Source organism: Hemibagrus wyckioides, linkage group LG03, assembly GCF_019097595.1.
Source record: "Hemibagrus wyckioides isolate EC202008001 linkage group LG03, SWU_Hwy_1.0, whole genome shotgun sequence".
Taxonomy (NCBI): domain Eukaryota; kingdom Metazoa; phylum Chordata; class Actinopteri; order Siluriformes; family Bagridae; genus Hemibagrus; species Hemibagrus wyckioides.
The window spans coordinates 10,453,143-10,479,379 of NC_080712.1; the positions used below are offsets into that span (position 1 = coordinate 10,453,143).

Here is a 26,237-nt window from a genome sequence, read left to right on the forward strand (position 1 = left end):
TTGAAACAGAGAGTGCAACTTGTAGCTTATAATGTGTTCGCTAGGTGGCGACAGCTGAAAGAAAAGAAAAATCTCTTCCAGCTCTTCCTGGTGTTGTGTCCTGAAACTGCATGTGTGAATTAATACATGTGACATCGTGTGAACAATAACGGGGTCACATGTGGATCTAGAAAAATAAATTAATCCTGATCGGGGGAGGGGGTGCTTGCTCACTTCTCACGTCCTCTTGGCAGTCAAAAGCAAACGAAAATCGACAAATTTCTGACTTTTCAGTTCTTCACTCTCAGAAACAGTGCTCTCTGCGCCGCCCAGTGTAGCATAGACTCCGGATCCAGCGCACCACTAACAAGGATAAATAGCTTACTGAGAAAGAATGAATGAGTTGCTCATCATGTTTATAATCAGCTATAATGTAGCCTACGTAATGATATTATGAGATTAAACGTGCATAATGTGGATGTGCGCTTTCAGTGCTTTATTCCTTTCTCTAGCGTGACAGACATCACGAGGATCCTCGACGTCACTACTACAGGGCAGCCGGAAGTGCTCGTGACGTCACCGGCGAACGGCAACAAGACGACGGTGTTTCAACAATACGGTTATATTGTATCATCGAATCCTAGTTCGGTCTTTATTTTTTTTTAAACTAAAAGGGATCCGAGCGAAACGGCCCGTTTTTGCGCACAGTGAAAGAAACGACGGCCGTGTGTCGTTTCCGGTATCTTTCATTATGTCGAATCGTCTGGCCTTTCAGACTCAGCTAGCCTCCATCATGGAGGTACTGGCGAACGCAGCCGTGGCAGAAATCTGTAAACTGGTGGACGATGACTACGCGGTGATTAACCTGCAGATGTCTCAGTGCCAGCGCGAAAACAAGGCACTGAAAAGGAAACTTCATCTGATGGAGCTGCGAATGGCCCGAGGTTACGCCGAAAGGAGAATCCGCGAAAGCTCAGGAAATCGCTCCAGTAGAGTCCAAGTGAGCGCAAATCTATCAGACAAATACAGAGCTCCTGTTGCTGGTATGTACCGCGATATCTGTACGGAATAAAACAGACTGGGGCCTACTGTTCTAGGGCAAAACAATCATTCACCCTGAAGTTGTTATTATTATTATTTCCCAGAATTAATCGTCCCGAAGTGTTTTCTTGCTCTTATACCGCAGCAGTGTCACAGCGATTGTATTTTAGAAGAAGAAACCTTTATTTGTTGCATATACATTACAGCACATTCTTCACAAATCCCAGCTTGTTAGGAACTTGAGTCTCAGGGTCAGCCATGATACTGTTCCTCTGGAGGGATATGGGCCTTGCTCAAGGGTCCAGCAGTGGCAGCTTGATGGTCCTGGGGTTTGAACCCCTCATCTTTTCTTCAGCAACTCAGAGTCTTAACTATTTATCCGTTTTCAGTGACAGTTACCAGGATAAACAGTAAATCTCTCTGCGTTACAAACCAGAGACTTTCCACTTTTTGGGAAATTGACAATTATAAAGTGGTGTCTCTGATGACTGAGCAGTGCTATATTAACAATTGTATGCTTTCTTTGTTAAATCCCACTTCTAAAATTAGGCTTGTTTGATGTATATTTTTTGCTTTGTAAGACCCTGTTATTGAGTTGTTATTATAGAAGTCACCATACGTTAATGCCTTGCAGCTGCCATTACTCCTTCTTACAGAAATGTAATCTACAGAATTAAGAATTTAGAATTTAGCTGTGTTGTGGTATAAGAATGTGCAATATTCTTACACACTTGTGTTCTTCCATGTAATTGCACAATAGATGCTGCATATTCATTATGTCCTGTTGTGTTTTGCTTTTCTGTTCCAAGATATTTTTCCAAATCAAGATGAACTCTACGGGAGGCAGTTAAATGAGGATGTTTGGAGAGATGGGGAACCTTCCACTGCAGATGTTTCTATTGGGCATCCAGTCATCAAACATGATGAGAATGGGGTAAGCAAAGGGTACACGACCTGCACAAACACCTGATTTGACCGATCTGTTCATTATTCAGTTGAACAACCTGCACAAACACCTGATGTAACTAAACTGTTTATTATTCAGTTATTATAATCTGTTCATTATTCATTTTAACACGTCTAATATTTGCAAAGCAAGAAAGCATCACAAAACTGTATATGAAGCCCTGTTGTGTGTGTATATAGAGTTCTATTTGTATTAAGTATAAAATAATAGTTTCTGTGTACCTCAGTAACTCTGTGTACCTCAGAGCTACCCTTTAAATTTATTGTTACCTCTTACGTTTTCATAGAAGCATAAAATACATTTTAAAAAAATATAGATTCTTTGGTAAACATGTATGCAGTAAAGCAGGATTTCTATGAACAGTCATTTCCACCAATATAAAAGGTGACCATGGAGTGATTAATTTTAGCCTTCATGTGCAAAACAGATACAAGCTCTGGTTTCTTTTTCCTTCTTTTTTTCTGATTGGCCACTGATGCTGTGTGACACTGACATGTATCTATTTAATAAAAGAGCCAAAAGGGATTCAAAATACATGAGTGACTTTGATGCTCAAACACACCCACTAACTTGAACTGAGTAGTTAATTCAGGTTTGCTTTAAGAAATAAATAAAATGTATTGGATTTTAAATATACACCAAAATATGTCTTGCATCCATATTTAGCTTCTGCTGTTTTTATCTCAAAAGCATGAAGACTCCAGCCAGGCTGGACCGAACTCTGTACTTGTCAAAGCTGAGACATCTGATGAGGGCCACACACAGCAGCAACTATTCATTAGAGAAGATGGTAAGTAGATAGATTAAAGATTTTATTGTTATTTATTATTATTATTATTCATTTTTTAAAATGAGATATAGATCTTTTTATGATTAAAAAAAGTGAAAACCAACAGTGTTTAAAAGGAATAAAGCCATATAGAAAATAGAAATAAAGCATTCCTTTATAAATGTTAAATACTGTTAACTAAAAGTATGTATGGTTATAACCTATTGTATCTATTTCCCACTTTCTCAGGAGTGGCAGAACCTGTATGTGAGGGTGTGGAGGCAGATTATGGTGCTGCTCAAGTGGATAAAGTGGATGGTCAGAACTCCAGGACACGGCACGAGGCTTTGGAGGTCAGTGGATCTGACAAAGTGCTTAAATCTGAGCCACAGTTTGAGAACGCTGAAGGGTTATCCCAGGAGCCCTTGGGAGGACAGGGACAGGCAGAGTTTGATGTAAGTGGGGATTGCGCTCCTTTGGGGGAGCTATTTATGCAAGGGGGTGACGATACGGACCCACAGCATCCTTCTTGTTCTTACTTGATGAGTGACAGTAAAACTGAGAGTCAACCTGTTCATCTGCCACAGAAACCAGAGATCATAGAGGTTGAGTCTGCAGAGGAAGGGGATGACATCACTGTTTGGGATGGCAGTAAGAAATCAACAATACACCAGACTTTGCATAAATACCCCATCTCAAGAATAGAGCACCATAATAATTTTAGCATGCCTTCATCCAGCCTATCACGGTTGACAAGTGACTTTCCAGTGATGGCGTCAACATCTTCAGCTATACCAGACATGGACAGTTGGCAGCATACCAAAGGCATTAGTCTATACCAGCCAAGAATTGCACAGGCAAGGCCTGAGCGAGCTCACAACGAGAAACTCTTTACTTGCAAATATTGTGGAAAAGCTTTCAACCGCCCCAAGAAGGTGGAGATCCACCAACGTATCCACACGGGCGAGAAGCCCTTCCGCTGTAACACATGCGGGAAACTCTTTGCCGAAGCTGGAAACCTAAAGAAGCACCAGAAAGTTCATACAGGGGAACGGCCCTACAGCTGCACCCAGTGCGGGAAGGCATTTGCTTGGATACGAAACCTCAAAACCCATCAGCAAAAATACCACCCTGATATGCTCACGACAGAGGAACTATTGTCCCTTGGGCCAATCAACAACTGACCAAAGTGACTTATGGACATGTAGATGGATCAAGCTGCATGCAACTGTGGGTTGTGTATAGTATATTGTTACAGACATCTGGAATTCTGATAAGAAGCATCAGCTCTGAATTTGGTCCAGCCAAGTATTTTACAGTCTGTACTGCTTGATTTAAGTGGGATTCACTTTTCTTTTCTTTTTTCCCCCTTTTTTCTATTTTTTTTAAACTCAACTAAGTAATCAAAATGTGGATCTATAGTTACTTTCATGCCCAGACAGACATGGTTTAGTGGCAGCTATTTGGAATTGTATGACTCCAAAATAAACTTTATCAATTAATCAGTGCATTTGTTTGCTCCTTTGAGAGGAAAACTTTTAGTTACATATAAATATTCTTTCTCAAAGTATTATCTCTATGACAAGGTTAGAAGTATTATCCAAATAGCTTCAGATGAAACTCAAGACTATCCAATAGCGGAAGAATTAAGAAGGGATCTACACTGGCATTTGTCTTACCTTAATTATAATTGATCAATTATGCTTTGTCAATCACCTCTTAGTCAACCAAATAATACTTGTAACATTTAATCACAACTCTTTTGCTACTAGCAAAAATTATCAGCAAACACTGTTATTCAGTGGTCAATATTCAATAAAATGCCCCTTTGTAGAAACATTTGAACATGGGTTTTATTGTGTGTTTCAATCTGGATCTCCTGGGTATGTGTCTGTAGCCATATGCATTTTGTAAGAACATTAACTAGGAACAAAGTGTGAATAGAAAAATATGTGTTAAGCTAAAATAATGGATTGTATGTTAAAGTGTATGCCTGTCCAAACAACAAAACCATTAAACATCTGCACATTTCAATGCATCCAGTAGAATGTGAACTCTAACATGAATAAGATGTAAGTGCTAGAAGTATGCCATAAAATACACACTGGTGAATTATTCTTGCATATGATAAGCGTGTGTTTTTCTCTTCCGTTCTTTCCAAATAGTTTATTAACACTCTTTACCCTTGGGCTAATTGTGAAATTTATGGACTAAATGTTAGTTAGAAACATAAGTCTTTTTCTATACTGTAAATAAATTTGGAACATACTGCAAAACTATGCTCTACAATGATGTAGATACATCTGTGGAGGCCGATCCTGTCTTATGAATTGTTTTCCAAATGCGTTACAAAAGCAAACATGTAACACACACCACCATCTAATCTAATTCATAGGTTTCTGCATTGTTTGTGTTTGTGTATGTAACATCAGGCCTCTGTGGTAATGCTCAGTCTTTGTGTGGTGTGTGTGTGTGTGTCTGCACTACAGCACCAAAAGACAGATGATGAAGAGCCAGACGTGCTGTTCATCAAGGAAGAGCATTCAGAGATGGAGGAACAAGAAAGACAGACACGTGGTGGCATGACCCTGCAAGACGGTGAGTCAAGGCGCGCTAGGAGAAGTGATGAAATACAGTAACTAGGCCACACATCATACTCTGTCTCTCAAGGTTTGGTTTATTCAAGGTTTGTTTGCTTCTGATTAGGCAAAGAATGAAACATTGCAGCATCCTATTTAAAATAATAAATGCAAGTAAAAATCTATGCTGTAGATCAGCCTAACTCCCCCCTGTGATGTGCTGATATCCAAGCAGACTGGATTGTTTGGGCTGGTACATAAGGTATTATGGATATGTTTTATGATGCTTTAGTGTTGCTATATTTTCATTTATAATTCTTCTGGCCTTGTTTTTGCTGTGAAAAAGCATTACATAAGAAGAAGACATTTCAGTGAGTTGCAGGCTTGATGCAGTTATTGCAAGCAAGGAATTTGCAAATGCTTTAATTTACTTAAAACATATCTTGTCTGATCTTTTTACTTACCTAAAAATTGGGTCTGAAAATAATGGTTTTGAGTTTTATGTTGTTTAACTCGTTTACTTGTACATACCAGGAAACAAATAGCTGAAATCCTAAATGCCTTTCTCATATTCGTCTTTTGATCTCCATTCCAAATTGCTTTGGTGTTATAACAGAAACAAATCAATTGGTGTTCCAGTAGTTTTGGAGGGGACTGTATATAAAGTTAAATATTAGTGATTCAGATCATTTGGCAAGTCAACTCTTTCAGCTCCTAAATGGCTTATTACATTTTATTTCTATACTAGACAAAGTGTACTTTATCTTTTGTCCAGTGATTGTTGTTCTGTAATTTCATAAGCAACCTTCTAATTACCAAAATATCACTTACATTTTAATTAATGTTAAAAAGTTAAAAAAGAATAAAACATTGTGATGCTTCAGTGAGCAGTTTTAGGCAGGTGTAAAAATAAAATGCTATAGAGAATGCTTTCAGAAACAGAAGTGTTAATAGTTTATTTTTTATCAGTTAACAAAATGGAAAGTAACTGAACAGATGACAAATCAAATCAGTATTTGGTGTGACTAGCCTTTGCCTGCAAAATAGCATCATTTTTTCTAGGTACGCTTCCCCACAGTTTTTAAAGGAACTCAGCAGGTAGGTTGTTCCAGATATCTTGGAGAACTAACCACAGTGGATGTGGGCTGCTTCAAATCCTCCAGCTGTATGTTTGGGGTTGTTGTCCTGCTACAGAATAAATTTGGGGCCAATAAGACAGCTCCCTTATGTTATTGCATGATGGGTAAGTATTCACCAGTATTTCTCAGCTTTAAGGACATCATTAATCCTGTCTAAATCTCCTACTCCATTTGCAGAAATGCGGCCCCAAACTTGCAAGGAGCCTTCACCATGCATTACTGTTGCCTGCACACACTCATTTTAGCGCTCTCCAGCCCTTTGGCAAACATCCTCCTTCTACAGCCAAATATTTCAAATTTTGGCTTATCAGTCCAGAGCACCTGGTGCTATTTTTCTGCACTATAGTTGCTTTTATGCATAGTTGGGTTGCTTAGCTTTATATTCATGTTGGAGGTATGGCTTTTTGGTTGCAATTGTTCCATGAAGACCACTTCTTGCCAGACTTCTCTGCACAGTAGATGGGAGTACCTGGGTCTCACTGGTTTCCTCCAGTTCTTTGCTGATGGCACTACTACAATGTCAAACTGCAATCTTCCAATGTCAAAGGGAAGTAAACTTGATGTGTCTTTCATCTGCTACATTACGTTTGTTTCCTTGGCTGAACACTGCGTCTATGGTCCTCAACATTTACCGTTTCTTTGTGCTTCTTCAAGGTAGCTTGAAGAGCACATCTTGAAACCCCAGTCTGCTTTGAAGTCTTTGAAGGAGAGATCTTGCTGATGCAGTAGAACTACCTTGTGTCTTGTTGCAGTGTTAGGTCTTGCCATGGTGTATGACCTGTAACATGAAACTGCCTTCGACAACCTCACCTTAACAGCAGAGTTTGGCTGATCCTCACCCAGGTTTAAGCCTCTGCACAGCTGTTTCTGTTTCAGATAATCAGTATGTTTCAACCTACATATGAACTTGATGATCATTATCACCTGCTTGGTGTAACTGCTTAATCATACACCTGACTCTGATCCTACAAAATCCCTGACTTTATGCAAGTGTACAAAGTGTGCAAGATGCTGGTTTGAAGCCAAAGGTTGATTTAGATCTTTTCACTCACTTTGCATTTTTTATTTAATAAAAAATAAGCAATTAAAATATATATTTTTGAAACCATTCTTACTTTATAGGATTTTTTCACATCTGCCTAAAACATTTGCACAGTACTGTGTATCTATCTGTATATCCATATATCTATTAGATTAGGAATATATTGGGGAATTATGGAATGATTGTATCATAATCTCCTGTTCATGTTGGTGTTTTTCACTGTTAATATGTATAGCTGTGTGTGTGTGTGTGAGAAACCTAATACACTCACTGTCATGTTACTGTAAATTAAATGAACATTTAAAAATGTAAAAAATATTCTGCTATAACTTAATTCAGGTTTTGTCTGTTCTTCAGGATTTGTGGAGTCCAGCACAGACATTTGTGGAAACGGAGTCTCTTCGTCACCTGCACAGATCAAATTAGCCCTCAGTGTACCAGAGGTCAGTTTGGGTAATACTGTTGGTCTTGCTCTACACTCAGAGTTCTGTACTCGTTCCCACAGAATCTTCATAATGCTAAGTCTGTTTTTACTCAGTAGCAAATATTGTATGCAGGGTTTTTTTTTGTTAATATATATATATATATATATTATTATTTTTTTGTTTTCAGTCTCATGAGTTGGAGTCATCCCTTGTGAAGGGTGAAAGTAGACTTCAAGTAGAACACCAGGGAACTTCCATTCAGTCAGCAGACATGCAGATTACTATACAAAGTGAGTAAGACATTTGTACATTTAGTGGCCTTGAAAAGAGCCAATAAATACATTTTATTGGAGTTTTCCATAAAATAATTTATTTCTTATTTCTTGTATCATTGGAGTACAAAGGAGATGCAACAAAAATGTTTAAAATAACCAACATTACTGATGCATTTCTCCTGTTTTCCAGATGTGGTAGACTCCCAGACTGCTGGGTCTCTGTGTTCACGTGAGCCAGTTCTTCCTCAGAGAGAAGTCAAGGTGTGGGACTCTTCCCAGTCTCATCTCCAAGATGAGAGCAGCAACATCCCACTTTCAAACCAGAATGCTCAGAGAAAAACAGTAATGTCTGTCGATGTGCTAGGGACTAATAGTACGCTGTATGAGAGGTCAAAGGAGCTGGAGAATTCTTTTCCACGATGGGCTGCAAATAGCCCATCTGAAAGTCAGCCATCTTGTTCTTATATTGTGGAAGTAGAGCAAGACCAAGACTGTGTACTGGTACAGCCAGGACCTGTGTCTGTTAGGGGGAGGCACAAAGAAGCTGCATCGAACAGGCTTCAGGATGCCAGAGGGCTTCATAGAGCGGAGGCAGAGTGGAGCACAGTCACTGTTTCAAGTCAAGCCCATACTCAGCAGTTCAGTCACTTTAACAGGACACGAATAGATGCAGCACACCGAGCAAAGCTCACTCAGGCTATTCCAAACTTACCACATCCTGGGGTTTCCCTTGCTGGGCTACAGCTTCCAAGGCGCATGGAAAAGGGCAAGAGGAAAAGTTATATCTGCAGGTACTGTGGAAAGGCTTTTACTGGGCAGTCTAACTTAGAGGCTCATCAACGCATTCACACTGGAGAGAAACCTTTCAAGTGTGAGACCTGTGGGAAGCTCTTTACAGAAGCAGGAAACCTGAAGAAGCATCAGAGAGTTCATACTGGAGAGAAACCGTTTGTGTGTAATCGTTGTGGGAAGCGTTTTGCCTGGATCTGCAATCTCAGGACACATCAACAGTCAGCTTCCTGTGGGGGAGTGTAAGGAAAAAACTCTCATATGGTCCTTCACGCTGGAAAAAGTGCAAATATAATGCACAAAATCTGTGTGTGTGGTTTAAAAAAAAAAAAAAAAAAAAAACGGTTGTATAAGTGAAATCAGATAGATCCAGTAATTATTAGACAATAACTAAAAGTGTTTAAAGACATGCAGTGTCGAAGATTGCAGTGTGGAGTAGGGCTGGGCAATATGACAAAATTATATTGATATCTTGATATAATAATGTCTTGATACACCTTTCGTCTATAACATTAGGTGTCAGTGCTTTTATCACTTCTTTTTTTACTCTGAAATGTAACTGACAGGATATTATTTTCATCCAGTTGTTTCATTTTCCCCTCTTTTCCCCTCTTCCTTCATTAAATGCACGGACAAATATTTCTGAACATATAGTAGCTTGTGTTGGCCTTGTGTGTTAGCAGAACCTCAGCAAAATTATGCTGTGTATCATGATGGTTTGTTTAAATATCATGATATGATATTTTTGCCCTATCGCCCACCCCAAGTGTGGATGAACGAGGATGAACAGAGTTTGAAGTTGTAAAAGACATATGGTGCTTTCCTCTTTATTGGTTTGGTGCCTTAATTGTTAACTGGAAACTTGGTCTGTTTTAAGATTTTAGAAATCGCAAACACCATTCTACCTCTTGAATTTTTCTGCAGACAAAAACAAAGCAATATGTTTGAACCAGATGAAAAAGTATCCAATTATGATTCAACACCATGACGTGTTCATCTGATAGATTCAGAAAATGATGATAGCAATGATACCATGACCTCCAGTGTATGCTGACTCACTGTAAAATAATGAAATGAAAAAGATCCCATTAAACGTTGGAATCATTTGTAAAACAGAAGTGAACCCTGTGTATACTTCCACAGGCAAGGCACTTCACAGTGTGAATGGTAATTGAATTACCAAAATTAAACGATAGAATGTGCTTATGAATTCAGAGAATTCTACTGGTCAGAAGATATTGATTAATTTTCTAAAAAAGTTTGGTTAGAAAGTAATTTTCAAAACACAGGTGTATATTAATGCACTCTTTCTAATACATTATTATTTCTATAGTTTACTTTTCTATAACTTACAGGGACTTATATGGAGGAAACTCCATGCAATGTAAGATTAAAAAACATTATTTAACAAAGAAAAGTGTATAATTTTTAATATGCTGATGCTTTCTGTCTCATTTATTTTTAATTTAACATATGGCCAAAAGTTTGCGGACACCTGACCCACACACCCATATGTGATCCCATTCTAGAGGGAGTCCCTATTTTGCTGAAATAATAGCCTCCACTTTTCTAGTCCCAAGAGCATTAATGTTACTGTTACCGCTGTCAGTATTCCACTTCATTCAGGTGGTGTTCAGTGGGGTTGAGGTCAAGGCTCTGTGCAGGCTACTTCAGATCTTCCACTCCAACCTTGGTACTATTTGTTTATAGAGCTCGTTTTCTGCACAGGGGCATTATTATGTTGGACGGATAATCTTTATACTGTGGGAGCTCATAACTATAGATTTTCTTTGAATATTCACCATATTTATAAGACTATAGACTACCCAGAATGTGCCAAGCTTTATTTTGCAAAGGCGAGCTAACATCTTGTGACTCAAGCACGTGTCTGCCCTGTCAAGGACAAATACTAAATTCATAAATAATGTTTCTAAAGCATTGTGGAAACTGTCATGTAGTTTTGAGTTGTGTCCACTTTTCTACTGTTTATTATGGCACTGCATCATATATGCCCCCCCCCAAAAAAAGTAACTGCAGACCTCAAGGATTTTTTTACTATTACTTGACTCCTTGTTGTTAATAAGGAATCAGTTATATATTTGTAATGAATATGACAGAATGGACAGCGGTAATCGTAATATATTACATTGTTAAAACAAAAAGTACATCCTATATAATTGTGTGCTTCAGAGTTTAGAACCACGTGTCTGTGTGTGTGTGTTGGTCAGATGTCCACATTCTTTACATAGTGTATATGAAAGGAGTAGCGTGTGTGAGTACTTAGTAATGGTCACGGGATAGTCTTTAGGACAGAAGACTTTGTGGTTTTTGGTAATATGACAAGCTTTTTGTTGTTGTTTTTTTTGTTTTTTATTTATTTATTTTTTAAAAACGTAGCGTTTCACATAGCGTTTCATAGCCCGGCTAGCTCAGTCGGTAGAGCATGAGACTCTTAATCTCAGGGTCGTGGGTTCGAGCCCCACGTTGGGCGATGAGAGTTTTTTTTTTTCAGTTTCCTACGACGGAGCAAGACTTTAAAGCAGGGAAACTAGAGGAGCCACTTTGGAAGCTTTGACGGTTACGATCCGCAATTTATATAAAAAAAACATGCTTTTTTACACAAAATCCACAAAAAATTCAAGTCCCCCTACCATCAAGAGTGATACGGTTTTCGTCCACCAGGTGTCAGTTTTCAGTCTTATTTTGGTTATAACGTTCTGTTTCAGCAAATTGAATGGTTTTTGGTGAGAAAACTTATTTTGACATATATTTTAGAAATATGATTTTAAAAATTTCCAAAAGTCTTTAGTTTACCATTCACTTATTTTACGGTGCTTCACAGCGGCAAGATAGCAAAGTGTGTGTGCTTTCTTATATCGCATATTTACCTGTTTATTTTTATAACTTTTGGACTATTATAATCGTGTGCTTTGATTAACCTTTATTTTAGGAGGTTTTGGAACATTATACCGTGCCAGGTGAGAGCTGTTTTTTGCTTAAATCCATGCCTCGATGTTTATCATGTATTTATTTGCGTTATAAATACATTATAGTGTACTGTTATTATACATCATATTGTATTGTTATTATACATTATAGTGTACTGTTATTATATATCATAGTGTATTGTTATTATCCATCATAGTGTACTGTTATTATACATCATAGTGTACTGTTATTATACAGTATAGTGCACTGTTATTATACATCATAGTGTACTGTTATTATAGTGTGCATTATTATTTACGATTTACAATCTAAGAGGGCTGGTAATTGTACGGAATTGCATGTTGTTTGTTTTAATTTTATTAATTATTGTATATTATCATTTATTATTATTCAATTCAACATGCTGAATTTAACTTTCACAGATTTTTGACTACTGAAGCCTCAAAATTTTGTAAGGCCATGGCAGTTTTCCAGCACAGGTGTGTGGCCCTCTGCAGATGGGGACAGACCTGCTCCTCACCAGAGGGTATGTATAGAAAAGACATAAAGCCAAACCATGTAATCTGTAGTGCCAACTGACAGTGTTTTTTTAATGTTACAGATAAGTAAATGTCCAGTGCAGGCCTGTGGACACTCATCACTTTTTTTCAGATTCTCCCACTCAAGTTATGGAGGAGAATTTGGTATGTAAATATCTCAGTATATTATATCTGAAATATCTCACCTAAACTCTTTACCCATTGCTTAAATTTTACTGCCATATATGTAGACTGTTAATGTATATTTTTTTCATCATGTTGTTTTAGGCATACTGGCGCAAGCTGGTGCTGTTTCCATTGGGCCCAGCACTTTTATGAAGCATAGTCCCCACACTGAACCCACATTCGGACCCTGGACATGGACCCTGGAGCCTCAGCAACCAGCACTCCCCAGCCCAGCAGCACTCCACCCTACGTGATGGTCCATCAGCTGAGACATGTTCCTCCAACAGTATTTCAAACACCTGTGCCACGTCAACCACTTGCATACATTAGGTGAGTGGAAGGCCAACACATGCAGAAAGTGTGGTCATTCTAGGACATCAGCAACTGGACATAGCCAGGACAAGGCTAGAATTTATTGTCCAGTGACAGAGATGATGACAAAAGAATGATATGTTGTTGTGTGACAAAAGAATTATATGTTGTTGTGTTTATGTAGCACCAGAGCCCTAGAGAAACGTTGTCTCATTTCACTGTGTACTGCATCAGCCATATGTGGTCAAAAGGACAATAAAAGCTTCTTGACTTGACTTGATTTGAATGTATTCTTTGTTTAATCATTATTTATAAGTTTTGGGAGGTTACTGCATATTTAGGTGTGTGCTTTAACATATATATTTAATAATATAAATATTGGTAGTTTTTTGTTTATAGATTTCTATACTTTGTTACTATTTTATAATAATTTATCACTTATGTATATTGCTATGGTGTGTGTCTTGTGCTGTATTATTCTTATCTTTGTAAAAAAAAAAAAAAAATATATATATATATATATATATATATATATATATATATATATATATATATATATAATATATATATATATATTTCTAACAGTAGGTTATACTGAGGAACCATATTTTGCAGATAATTAAATAATCGAAGTCAACTAAATACACAGGAGTTAGAACTTGACTCATTTTGACAGCAGGAAGGTTTCTGTAGACTAACAGTTGCCATTTCAAAACAGAATTAAATTATATTAATTAATTTAATCCTTGTCTGAGGTGGGATTCAAACTGGTTCGATGTGGATGGGAGGGGGATTTGAATTATTTGTGAGTTTTCTGTAACAAAGCACATTTTAAAAAAAAAAAAAAAGTTTCTTTTTTTCTCTTTTCTTCTCTTTTTCCGTCCTTCCCCTTCTTCTTCATTTTTTTCCTTTCTTCCCCACCCGAAACAGACTATTGTTCCCTAGCTTCCTTACTAAGTACTGACCTATGCGTCCGCTTCCACTTACATGCAGTAGAGCATGAGACTCTTAATCTCATAGTCCTGTGTTCGAGCCCCATGATGGGCATCTTTTTCTGAATTTCCAATGCCAAAGCTTAAAACGGGGAAACCAGAGGTCCAACATTGTGAAATGAGGGGTACAGGCCGCAATTTACATCAGCGTCACTAATAGGTACAAAATTCAAAGAGTTTGCAAAAAATAATAGTGTTAGCAGAGATCCATCGACCTCTGGGTTATGGGCCCAGCACGCCTCCGCTGCGCCACTCTGCTATCACCTTGTAGATCACTGTATATACGGGTGTGGTTCAAACAGTGCCTACAAACAATTCATCCAGTACTGTAAATATAGAAAGAGACATGTCACAAAGTAGTTAAAGAAAATGATTCATAAAAATGGGAGAGTTATCCACCATATAATCTTTACCATACAATATGGTAAAACGTGTACATTTGGCTCAAGTGTGATTTCTGATTGACGGTTGAAGCAACTTATGGAACCCTATGGGAGTCGTCAAACCACTTCACCGTTCCAATTCCACTTAATCCTTCAGCGAGAAAAGTTCTTTACCAACTTCTCGTTTTAAAAATAAATAAATAAATAAAACAAAAAAAAAAGCTTGTCATATTACCAAAAAACAAAAACAAAACAGTTTTCTGTCCGGAAGACTATCCTGTGACCCTTACTAAGTACTAACCTACGCCACCGCTTCCACATACAGTCAGTAGCGCATGAGACTTTTAATCTCTTAGTCGAGGTTTCGAGCCTCGCGGTGGCCATCTGTTTCTGAATTTCTAACATCAAAGCAAGAGCTTAAAGCAGGGAAACCAGAGGACCAACGTTGTAAAATTGGGAAAGACGGATACATTCCGCAATTTACAGTACATCTCATCAGCGTCACTAATGGACGTATGAAAGGCAAAAATTCAGAGTTGAAAAATGTAACAGCTTTAGCAGAGGATGGTTTCGATCCATCGACCTCTGGGTTATGGGCCCAGCACGCTTCCGCTGCGCCACTCTGCTGGCGCCCTGTGTTTTAAATGTGTTCATATAAACAGCTTAGTAGCTATAGTAGTAGTTTATAGTAGTAGTTTGTTGTAGTATTATAGTATTGTAACTATTGAAACAGTCGTACCACAAATCTTTCCTGGTAGCCTTTAAGTTGTCAAAGAAAATGATTCATAAAAGTGGGAGAGTTATCCACTATAGATTCTTTATAATACAATATGGTAACAGGTATAGATTTACTCGAACGCGAGTCAAACAAAATAATTTTCAAATAAAATGTTTACAGAAAACTATCCGTTTTTGTGAGGGGAAAAAAAAGATCTTGTTCCCTGACCGGGAATCGAACCCGGGCCGCGGCGGTGAGAGCGCCGAATCCTAACCACTAGACCACCAGGGAGCACTGAGCCATATAGCAAAAACTGGACATACATGTTTAATATTTTGTGTTTGTTTTATACTACAAACTTTGTAACTATAAAACGTTTTTGTAATTTAAATTTAAATTTAATTTTCTGCGCCTGAAACCAGTTCTAACGGCATGAAAAGGCATTTAAATACACACCAGAACTCCCCACCAGGGGGCGACAAAACCCACTGCTTTTATGTAGAAGCCACTTTTTACAAAAACATAAACATACAAAATTAAGAAGAAACCCGATAAATATTATGTAGCTATATTATTTTTTAGTCCTATACAGAGTAGGCACTTCACTGAACCAAAATGCATGTAAAGGTCAGGGCTCTAATAATGACAAGCTTCTCCTTTATTAGTGTCCACACGAAAATAAATTATTAAAACAGGGGAAAGATTAATGTTTACGATTAGCATAAGCAGCAAAATTTTCTTATTGCATTATTATACATGAAAATGTAAAATACACATTTAAAGTAACCTACAAAGCATAAAGTCACCTACAAATGTAACCTACAAACATTTACAAGAGTAAAATGATTTTGGTGTTTGGTGTGAAAACATCAGAGAAGATGTCTGTTCTAGTATTTCTGTTAAACTGCTGACGAGACAATATTGCACATTATTCTAATTTACAACTAAAAATGTTTATTTCGTCTTAGAAAGACAGGGACAAGTGGTTCTCAGAAAGATGGTTACTTATAAAATCATTTTTGCTCCACTGTCATCATCTTTTCTTACCATGTCCCATCTTCCCCTGATTTCTTATCATCATTCTCCTCTTCCTGAGTGAAGATTTCTCCCTCAGTCTGTTTCCTAATTCCTTTTCTTTGTCTCTTTTCTAGTTCCCTCATCACACATGGCATGAAATTGACTAAGAACAGAAGGGAAGAGAGACATAGCAAACAGAAGACAGCTCCAACTCCAAATAATAACTCTCGATTTGCAAAGTTCCCTCTACCATTCTCTACATCAGGATTAAAATCCACTGCGTCTTCTTCCTGGGTGGGTGTCAACCCTGCCTTCTCAAAGTCATCCCAGGAAATCATGTCATTGCTTGTATTGTCATCATAGTTACTGGACTGGGTTGCTTGCTCCTGTTCGAAATTACGATACACATTTGCGTCTAACTCTGCAAATGTATCTGATACATCAGTTATCCTAAAGTCGGAATCTTCACTTTCTAGAGGCCAGAGGTCTGCGTCTAGGTTCACCCTTATCCAGCCTGATCCTTTCGCCAGTTTCCGAGTCCCACCTCTCTTTTTGATCTCATCCATCTCATTGTGGGTAGACACAAGCTCACAAGCAAAGACCAGAAGCTCTGCTTTCACAAGAGGCCCTCCGCCATCTCCTTGTGCAAGGACGCGCTGCGATGGGGCAGGTGTTATTGCAACCACAGACTCAGCCAGTGAGGATAAATGTAGAGAGAAAGGGATTTCACTAAATGCAGAAAGCAGAGTAGCAGTGTCATCACCAAATTGTAGCCAAACACTAAAAGAAGCTTCCTGAGAGACAAGGGTAATGTGGAAAAAGAAACAAAAGGAAATCAAAAAGAGAGAGAGAAAAGTTATAGTTATAGAGAATCTGTCAAGATTTGTAATGAATACTTTTTAAACATGTGGTTGTAGTGCTGGTGATTGTCAAAGAGAATTTATATAACATTCAGTGTTTTCTGAAGAAGACCTTAGCCTTCAAGATTAACATAAGTTCAGTCTTGTAACCTTCACTTACTGCTACTAGATATTTTAAATAGTTTTTAATTGTCAGTACAAGGGAAACAACTGAAACTATCAGTACTTACTTGCCCATGGTTATAGAGTGTGTTATGAGACATCACAGTTGCTGTGATGACAGAAGGATTTGAAGAGCTTGGGGTGAAAGAAAGACCAAGACCACCAACTAAATGCACAGAAAGGTCACCAGGGGCCACAGGTTCTGAGGTCACAATGACATCAGCAGTGCCAAGCACACCATCCCACTGACTAGATATCAGCTGAGAAAGAAGGAGAAAGTTCAGGTTAATGTTGTAAAAATGGATTCAACATTAAATTTAAATAATGAGTTTACACAAAACGGTATAACGGTGTCATTAGAATGTCTGTATGTTTTATAGTAGACCTGTATTTTAAGATACTAACATTTAGTGAAGTAACTCCAGCCTCTAATCCAATTACATAATTTTGCTCATGAAGAGCTGCAACACGAGAGTTGTCTATCCTCAGGCAATCGCGAACCAGGTCTGTTACATCTACAAACCAGTCAGGTGAACCAAGCATGTAGGTAAGTTGTCCCTGGGTTGACTGGGCACTGAATTGTGCAAGGATTTGTATGGTGGCCCTTTGATAAACTGGATTGCATCTGAAAGAAAAAGAGAAGGGCAGACAAGAGGAGAGAGAAAAAGACAGAGGAATACAATTTCACAATGTATAATGATAGATTTTACTTTTTAAATACATCCCTTCCCATTAGTTCCACAATGGTGTTTGGATCCAATTGATTCTGTGGAACTAAGTGGCACACAAACTACTGTACATCTTATTAATTCATCCATCCATCTATCCATCCATTTATTCATTCACATTCAGTAACTGTTTTATCCTGTCAGGGTCGATGTGGATCCAGAGAGCACTGAAGAAGCACTGGCTTCAACACAGTGCACATATGGGACTGTGTCACCATGCCACAAATTTATACCCCAGATTGAACTCGCTAGACAACAGAAGTCATTTGGAAATTAAAGCCATAAATGATCTGTAATTAATACCAATAATCCAACCATAGCAACAACAAACTTTGCTGATTTATATTTACTGGTGGATGTTTAAAAACTATTATTCATTAATTCTAAAATTAAATATTTCTTTTAATTGTATTCCAAGGATTGATGCATGCCTGCTGTCTGTGTAGTAGCTCCAGCCCTCAATGGGGCTCAGGACAGCGTCAGAGAGAGAGATACGGAGAGGAACTACTGGAGTCCAAACAGCCAGGCATAAAGACCCTCTGAGTTTGCCCAGAGAAAACACCACCTCTACACAGGTACTGCCCACGCCAGATTCACTTCCATCAACATAAGCAGCAGAGCAATCACTTGATACCTGCAAAAAATGAGCACCTCCAGGATATCAGCATATTTAAATCATATAGCATGTATAAATACACCCTACAGCGAATGTAGCCACACAGATAATTATTTGTGTCTGTATGTGCTCTTCAAATGTAAACTTTACCTTAACAATGTCTTCATTGGTTGATTGACAATTTACTGCCGCAGTAATATCTGATACTGTGCCGTCCTGCCCAACCGCTAGTACTAAGACTGGAAGAGAAACTGGTTGGCTAGACAAGATGGCTGTGTTCATAATTGTGTTGCTCTATTAATGTATGAAAAATAAAGAGTACAACGGTTAATGCATTTCAGAAACAAAGATCAGTTCAGGTTAAGTTTATATATGAAGCCCAAAATCACATGTATGTCCAAATGGACTTTATATGCCCTTAACCACTGACAATCCTTAGCTTCCCAGCCTTATAAAAGACAAAAGAAAAGTTTTTTTTAGGAGAAAATGGAATAAACCTCCCCTACTTTGAGGATGTTTAATGTGTGTACCTAGCTGTAATTTATGCTACATTAATGATTTACCACTGTGATGGGAGCAATGCCCACTATATCTCTGTCCGAAAAGGAGAAGAAAGTTGTTATTGTCCCATGTGAAGAAACTGGCTCATTGCGCATGCTGTCCTCCACCCACCAGTTTACTGGAATTGTCATTGCAACACCAAAGTTCCTGTGTAAGCCCTCAAATAAGAAACAGGCCACCAGTTGCAGAGCCGAGGTGCTGTGCAAGATGATGGAAAGAGACATGAATAAATATATGGAATAGTTTGAGATTTAATAAATATTTTTTCTTTGTCTAAATTATAAACTTTTAAATCAGTAAACACAGAAATACTGCACAGAACTATACTGAGAAATAATGCGGTCAAAGACCAACATAATATACTGGAAATACATATTACAGACTCACACTATTATGTTATAAGAAGCTTTGAAACTTACCCACTTCTCTCTAGAACAGTACCAGTTCTCTGAGAGCTTATTGAAATTGTATCATGTTTGGCGCCTGAGGTCTTCTCCACTTTAACAGCCCACAGGTGAGAGTTTTTGTTAGGATGGGCTTGTAATGACAGTAACCCTTTCTTCACTTTAAGCCTATAATTGCAGCATTAAATAATTGCAGCATTAACTGTAAAGATCCACTTGTAATGAATCAAATATGTGTGATTCTAAAAAAAAATAAAATAAATCATACTTCACAATGAAGAAATCTCCACTAAAATTTGCCCTTATGTTTAATGAGACTCCAACTGGTTGTCCAGCTCGCACAGGCCCCTTGTTATGGTAAATCAGTACATCTGAATTCAGCCATTGCTCATCCTGTTCAAGCTCACTGGAGCAAGAAAAACCTTGCATTTGTTTATTACTTTTGGTTTCTTTATCTGGAAGATCCACAGATCCAATGTAGTATAGATTTCTCTGTGACTGCTTGTCTGCCACACATCTTGGAGGTGATATCTTATGGTTGGTGACACTGCCGATGGAAGAGTAGTAGAGCTGTATCATATCACTTTGAAAACCAGGTTTGGCCCTGAGAGATGCTGGGAAGTTCTTTCTCCATGGGCTGTGGTTATGGGACCGGAGTCTGTATGGATGGTGTTGTCTGAATCTTTGGCTCTGGTATAACTGAGCAGTCTGATCAGGCTTAAACCAGTCTTTGGGTAAAGTCATGGTGACCACACATAGCCCTAGAGGAGGCTTTCGATGAACATGTTGCAAGAGACAGATATTGGAAAAGAAAAATAATACTAGTAAAAAAAAACACAAATCAATACATCAAACAATCTGAGGACATCAGTGTTGCAAGAAGAGTTTGGCCAAACAGCTTGTTTATTGGTTGAATAACAAGTTATATAAATGCACTATAAATGCATGATATGATAACTGGCTCTCTATAACAGTGGAATCCTGCAATGCTTTAAAGCAGGGCTCATCTACTGGAAGACTGTGGGCCTTATGCAGGCTCAGAAAAGTAATTGGACCAACCTGAGTACTTGAAAAAAGTTTAGCTACCTTTTCTTTTTTAATTACAATTTTTATTTTATGAATAAAACTGTCCATCATTCATTGACTCTGGCTTATATACATCATGCATTTGCGTACAGTATTTAGCTGAGGGTAGAACTAAAGACTAGCTACAGTGCTAGAGACATAATCTTAGAAAGGGGAACACTTTCAGAATACTTTTCATCTCAATGGTGGATTTATTAAACTTACAAAATCAGTTGTTTAAATATAAATCAATGAAAAATTGAAAGCGAAGTTTATGATCATTAAGAATAAAAACTGACAGTGCCAACACTGAAACACTGAGAAACAAAAGGTAATCACAAAATTCATTGTTAATCCAACCATGCAGAAGACACACCTGAGTCTATAGAAGCCAAGCTCAACTGATTAAACAGGTGGAATTAGGTGTGGCTCCTGCTCAATTAACATGAAAACCTGCACCCACACTAACCCTTTCTTAATAAGATTGGAAACCCCTGCATTATGTATAAAAACTGCTAATATCAGTTTGTAAGCAAACAATATACATATATAATATGTATATAAAGCTTGCCCTGCAAATTTACGGCAATACCTGGGCAATGCAGGATGCTTTCTGCTCCTCTGTCTGTTTGAAAGCATGAAGCGTTGCACATGTTCTTTTGCTTGAGTCACCTTTCATGTGGAACAACACTCTGACTGTAAAAACTTCCCCTCCTTCATCCTCCCATTTTTGGTCAACTGCTTTGGAAAGCAGATATGCGACAAGAGGTACAGAAAACTGAGCTAAAGGTTCGGAAACAAGCTGGAAAAATAGAAAAACAGAAGAATACTAAGTGTTGGATAAATACTTCTTTCAAATCCAAAAGACTGAAATGAATTATATTTGAATATTGGAAATGTACCTGAGTCACAGAGTAAGAACCAAAAGTAGCATGGAGGACAGGTTTAGAGTTAATTCCTATAGGATGCATGAGCAGTAGAGACTGTGTAAAGGAGAAAGGGCTGGAGTTGGTAAAGAGGAGGCTCAGCTCAGCCTGAGACACGGTGAGAGAGTGCCATGGGGGAAGGACAGAGATTTGGACTGGAAGGGAGAGAGAGGGTGGAGGCTGGGTATGGGCTTTTAGGGAGGTGGAGAGAATAGAAAGGTTATACATATTATGTAACTCATATTATCTATCTATCTATCTATCTATCTATCTATCTATCTATCTATCTATCTATCTATCTATCTATCTATCTATCTATCTATCTATCTATCTATCTATCTATCTATCTATGCATCCATGAGTAATGACATTAACAATGTCAGTAGTACATGGATTATACCTCACAAGTAGAAACAGAATTATTACATGTTAACTTTAAATGTTAAAATGCACCAAAGATTTTTTGTTTTGAATGACACTGATTTAAAATGCTTCAAATAAGTTTTAATCTAAATGTTAAACCTTTTTAAAACCAGTCTAAACCTAATTATGGCTTTGAGAAACCAAACACAGCCTGAGATGAGTCCTTTAGTGAGAATGGAAAGGAGAACAGATGCTAGACGCAAGAATGTACATAAAGGGAAGTAATATATCAAATGCATTGTGGACACCATGACAAACAGAAGGATTTTGTCAAAACAATTAATTTCCTGCATATATCAGTGTGCCTCATGGTAAACTAGGATTCTTTAATTGAGCAGAAGCTGACAATTACAACATTAGATGAAGCAAATGTGGTCGTTATGTGCAAATACATAAACAACTTACAGAGCACCACAAAGCAGCAGAGGATTATCAGTTTAATGGTCAGAGAGCTACAAAGCGCTCCAAAGATTCCGACCGCTACCATCATTTCATCCCTAAAACACAGAAAATATCATTCTCCCAGTCCAAACGTATTTGTAAAATACTACATGTCATACATTCCTGAATTTAGGTTTGCAGCAAAAGTATTCACATATAATCACAAATATTTGGTAATTACATTGCAAAAAAGTGATAAAGAACCACAATAGTGAGCTATTCTAAGCTATTTACTCTGGCTGTAGAAGTTAAGAATTCATTTTTTCTTACCTTTTATGTTTGGTGTTTCCAGCTTGTGAAACAGAACAAAGAATTTTGGTCTCTCTCTTCAGGCATCTTGACTAATTTAAAGACATTTTCTCTGTGGAATTTATTTCATTATTGTCTCTAAATATAATACGGTGTTAAACAGCTGCCAGTTTTTGCTAGTGCTTCCTAAATGTATAGTTTTGTTGAAAGTGATTTTGGAATCGGTTCTCTCCATTTACTTGTACAGTGATTTAAGTTTTTGTCTTTCTTATTTTCATTGATTTGTAGCCGTTGTGCCTGGACTGTTACCTTCTAACTGTTTTCACTCCTCCAGTCTCTCTCTCTCTCTCTCTCTCTCAATCCCTATCTCACCCGCACAATGCAGATTTATTTATTTAAAACGGGAAATAATCCTCTCTCTTTCTCTCTGTTCCAATTCACTGTCATCCCTCGCTTTCTATTTTCATCTCGGTTTTGAGTTTATTGTATTTGCAAGGATGTAGTCTAGTCAAGGAAATGGTGGCTCCTACAGAGTAAAGATTATTAAATCTGAAATTTTTAGCTTACATATGTGTTGTGATTATGTGATTTACAGTGAGTGGAAATAAGAATTATATATAGCAGCCATAACATTATACCTAATATTGTGTTCATCCCCCTTTTGCTGCCGAAACAGCCCTGACCCATTGACGCATGGACTCAACTAGATCCCTGAAGGTGTGTTGTGGTATCTGGCACCAAGGTGTTAGAAGCAGATCCATTAGGTCCTGTAAATTACTGGACTTAAAGGACTTATAGGACTTAAAGGATACTTTTGATAGATTCTAACCACTGTGGACCGGGAACACTCCACAAGAGCTGCAGTTTTGGAGATGCTCTGATCAAGTTGTCTAGCCATCACAATTTGTCCCTTGTTAAACTCACTCAAATCCTTACGCTTGCCCATTTTTCTTGCTTCTAACACATCAACTTTGAGGACAAAATGTTCACTTGCTGCCCAGGGTTAGGGTTAGGGTTAGGGTTGAATATAGCATATTTATGTTGCTCACTTCACCTGTCAGTGGACATAAAGTTACACCTAATCTGTAATCTGTCTTCAAACTTTGCCTTCATCAAAGAAAACACCTTTTGCAGCAATTACAGCCTGGGCATTCTAGCTGTCAGTTTTTCAAGATAATCTGATAAGATTTCACCCCATGCTTCCTGGACCATCTCCCACAAGATGGATTGGCTGATGGAGTCTTCCTCTATAGCTAAAATCAAGCTGAAATATACAAGTGATCTATATATATATATATATATATATATATATATATATATATATATATATATATATATATATTATAAATATATAATGTGTGTAAATGTAGTATTACTGTGAAGGTGAAGGAGCTTCCTGAAATTCTCCAGTAAAATATTATTAAACAACACTTACAACACTGAAGACCATTTATAATATGTATCATATATATACTATAAAGCTCATGGAACCAAGATAAATCATCCCTGCACAGGTGCACCACACAAGAATTTACAACATGCTCTTAGGCTATCAATAAGAAAAAAACAGCAGTCAGTGAAAAAGTGTTGCAGGACTACCTGAAAACAGCCGTATAAACGGTCACATAGAGCACAATACCCAATGATCTGCACAATAACATCATCTTGGTTTTTTGCAACCCACGCAAAACTCCTCTGCTGAAACAGAAGCAACAGCATGCATATCTTAAAGCATTCAGACAAATCAGAAATCTTCTGGATCAGTATACTTTGGTCAGATGATACAAAAAATAACATTTTGTCAATTATCTAACTTTATAAAGAATTTTGAAAGTGAAAATCTATCAGAAGGATCCTTGTAACCTTTGGCAATTGAAGATGATTTGGAACAAGTCCAACCACCGTTGTTATGTAGATGCCTCAAAGCTGAAACTTCAAACAAGGTACTAATGTTGTTACTTTGTGGTGTGTGAATACCTGTTCCCATATTGATTTGGTTTTTAAAATAATATATATATATATTTGTTTATGTCTATCTTATATTTAAAAGTTAAAAAAATCTGACTATATTAGGTGTGTAAACTGGAATACTAAATTAAAAAAAAAAAAAGAAACGTGTCTAAATACTTATTTATCACCACTGTAAATGTACAAAGAGAGACATCAATTAAATTGAGCATTTTAAGCTTTAAATATTATAATACAGGCAAGTATGAGAGTACTAAAGTACAGAAGTAGTACTAAAGTCAAGTTAAAGATGTATTAAAGCCATTTTTGCATTAAAGCCACATATATATTTAATCCAATATAACGTTGTTTAATTTCACTGAGTCAGTTATATATGGTTGAAATGACAATAAAAGCTTCTTGACTTGTCTTGATATAGTGTGTGCAATAATTTAAATATTCACTAAATACCCTCTTTTTTTCTTAAAAATCTCATGATTACAGGTTTGAATATGTCAATAACGTTTCACTAAGTGCAGCGTTCATAGGCCTACATGTGACCTAAATAGGTTATGACATGTTATAAACCTATTTCTAGTGGGCGCCAACTGTCATGAGCAATGCAGTAACCCTTCACATTAGCCCTGTATAAGCCCTTTTTCTTTACCTATTGCAACATTATTGCCAATATAAGCCTTTAATTATTCCTGACCTAAGCATTAATTAACATTTATAAGGGTTTTTTTACTTGATATTTTTCATGAACTCTGGAGTCTGCTTTATTTTATTTATGTATGAATAATGGTCATACAGTTTCATCTTACTTTCTGTAGCCTTATGAACATCGGCCTTAAGCAACGGGTTACCAAAGAGGAGCTCAGAATATCCCTTTATCAGATTCACTTCAGCTCACTGATAAAATAGAAAGAGATTAGAGACAAAGAGCTTAGCATAAACCTATAGCATTAAACCACACAAAGCATCTACACACTCAGGATGTCAGACTATCATTCTCCCACACACACACACACACCAACACACTGATAAACACAGATGTCTGCTGCTTACTCCTTCACTCATATGTACTGTATTTCTGTGTCTTTGATGCTGTTTAAATAAAACTGCACAATACACCTTTTTTGATCTATAAAAAAACTTCGGTCAAGTACACAAATGAACATGACATATTTAAATAATTAAAGCATAAAAGCATACAAACTACTTTATGCTAACAATTCATAATCGAGTTGCAGTACATGTTTGGAAGGAATGGACGATGGATGGCTGTGGAGGAATTTGTTCACTGTGTTAATCTCTACGTGTAATCTGTTGTCAGCTGTCATTGTGCTCAGCTGCAACCTCATTCAAACTATAGAGATAATCCGCTTTTCTGACCTGAGGATGAGGAAGAGATGGCACTTATCCAACCACCCACTCGCCCCCTCTCCTACACACTGACACAAATTATGTCTTATAGGTGCACTAGTATTATAAAACAAAGATATATTGTTCGCGACAATATAATTGCGGTTGTACAGGCATATAGAAATTATTTTAATTGCACTATCCAATTTCAAATAAATTACAGGAAGCTGGAGATACTACAATTTATTATGAAATTATAACTAATAAATTGTGATTATATCTACACATATTATAACATCATTCTTCATGCTTTACAGTTTTTTTTATGTTATTTTAGTCACACAACTTCTATATTCTCCAGTTTCCTAATTGCTTTGAAATAGGAGCATATCAGAGTCATTTGCCTTCAA

The 26,237-nt window shown here is 37.3% G+C and overlaps 2 protein-coding genes and 3 non-coding genes across 6 annotated transcripts; 2 read left to right on the forward strand and 3 right to left on the reverse strand.

Annotated features, from left to right (window-relative positions):
- Window positions 1-401: 401 nt before the first annotated feature.
- si:ch211-89o9.6 (zinc finger protein 37) lies at window positions 402-13,218 on the forward strand. Of its 2 annotated transcripts, XM_058381884.1 has the most exons (10): window positions 402-1,022; window positions 1,830-1,954; window positions 2,678-2,777; window positions 3,006-3,109; window positions 5,246-5,354; window positions 7,874-7,959; window positions 8,129-8,231; window positions 8,407-12,480; window positions 12,556-12,637; window positions 12,761-13,218. In XM_058381884.1, exons 1-8 carry the CDS (start codon window positions 731-733, stop codon window positions 9,249-9,251), a joined length of 1,764 nt encoding a protein of 587 aa, XP_058237867.1. In that variant the 5' UTR covers window positions 402-730; the 3' UTR covers window positions 9,252-12,480; window positions 12,556-12,637; window positions 12,761-13,218. The 2 variants fall into 2 exon arrangements, with proteins under 2 accessions (XP_058237867.1, XP_058237859.1); XM_058381876.1 differs by having other exon boundaries at window positions 8,407-12,637.
- trnak-cuu (transfer RNA lysine (anticodon CUU)) lies at window positions 11,424-11,496 on the forward strand. Its single transcript has one exon. It is a non-coding gene; the product is annotated as a tRNA-Lys (tRNA).
- Window positions 13,219-14,900: 1,682 nt separating the features above from the next.
- trnam-cau (transfer RNA methionine (anticodon CAU)) lies at window positions 14,901-14,972 on the reverse strand. The gene has a single exon. It is a non-coding gene; the product is annotated as a tRNA-Met (tRNA).
- Window positions 14,973-15,282: 310 nt separating this feature from the next.
- trnae-cuc (transfer RNA glutamic acid (anticodon CUC)) lies at window positions 15,283-15,354 on the reverse strand. The gene has a single exon. It is a non-coding gene; the product is annotated as a tRNA-Glu (tRNA).
- A 299-nt stretch (window positions 15,355-15,653) lies between these two features.
- On the reverse strand, window positions 15,654-22,490 carry tmem132a (transmembrane protein 132A). The gene is made up of 11 exons (XM_058382293.1): window positions 22,231-22,490; window positions 21,379-21,593; window positions 21,069-21,278; window positions 19,680-20,182; window positions 19,427-19,579; window positions 19,010-19,205; window positions 18,597-18,740; window positions 18,262-18,464; window positions 17,508-17,727; window positions 17,171-17,362; window positions 15,654-16,874 (listed from the first exon to the last, which is right to left on the reverse strand). The coding sequence occupies exons 1-11, from the start codon at window positions 22,313-22,315 to the stop codon at window positions 16,107-16,109; spliced, it is 2,889 nt and encodes a 962-aa protein (XP_058238276.1). The 5' UTR covers window positions 22,316-22,490; the 3' UTR covers window positions 15,654-16,106.
- Between the last annotated feature and the right edge of the window lie 3,747 nt (window positions 22,491-26,237).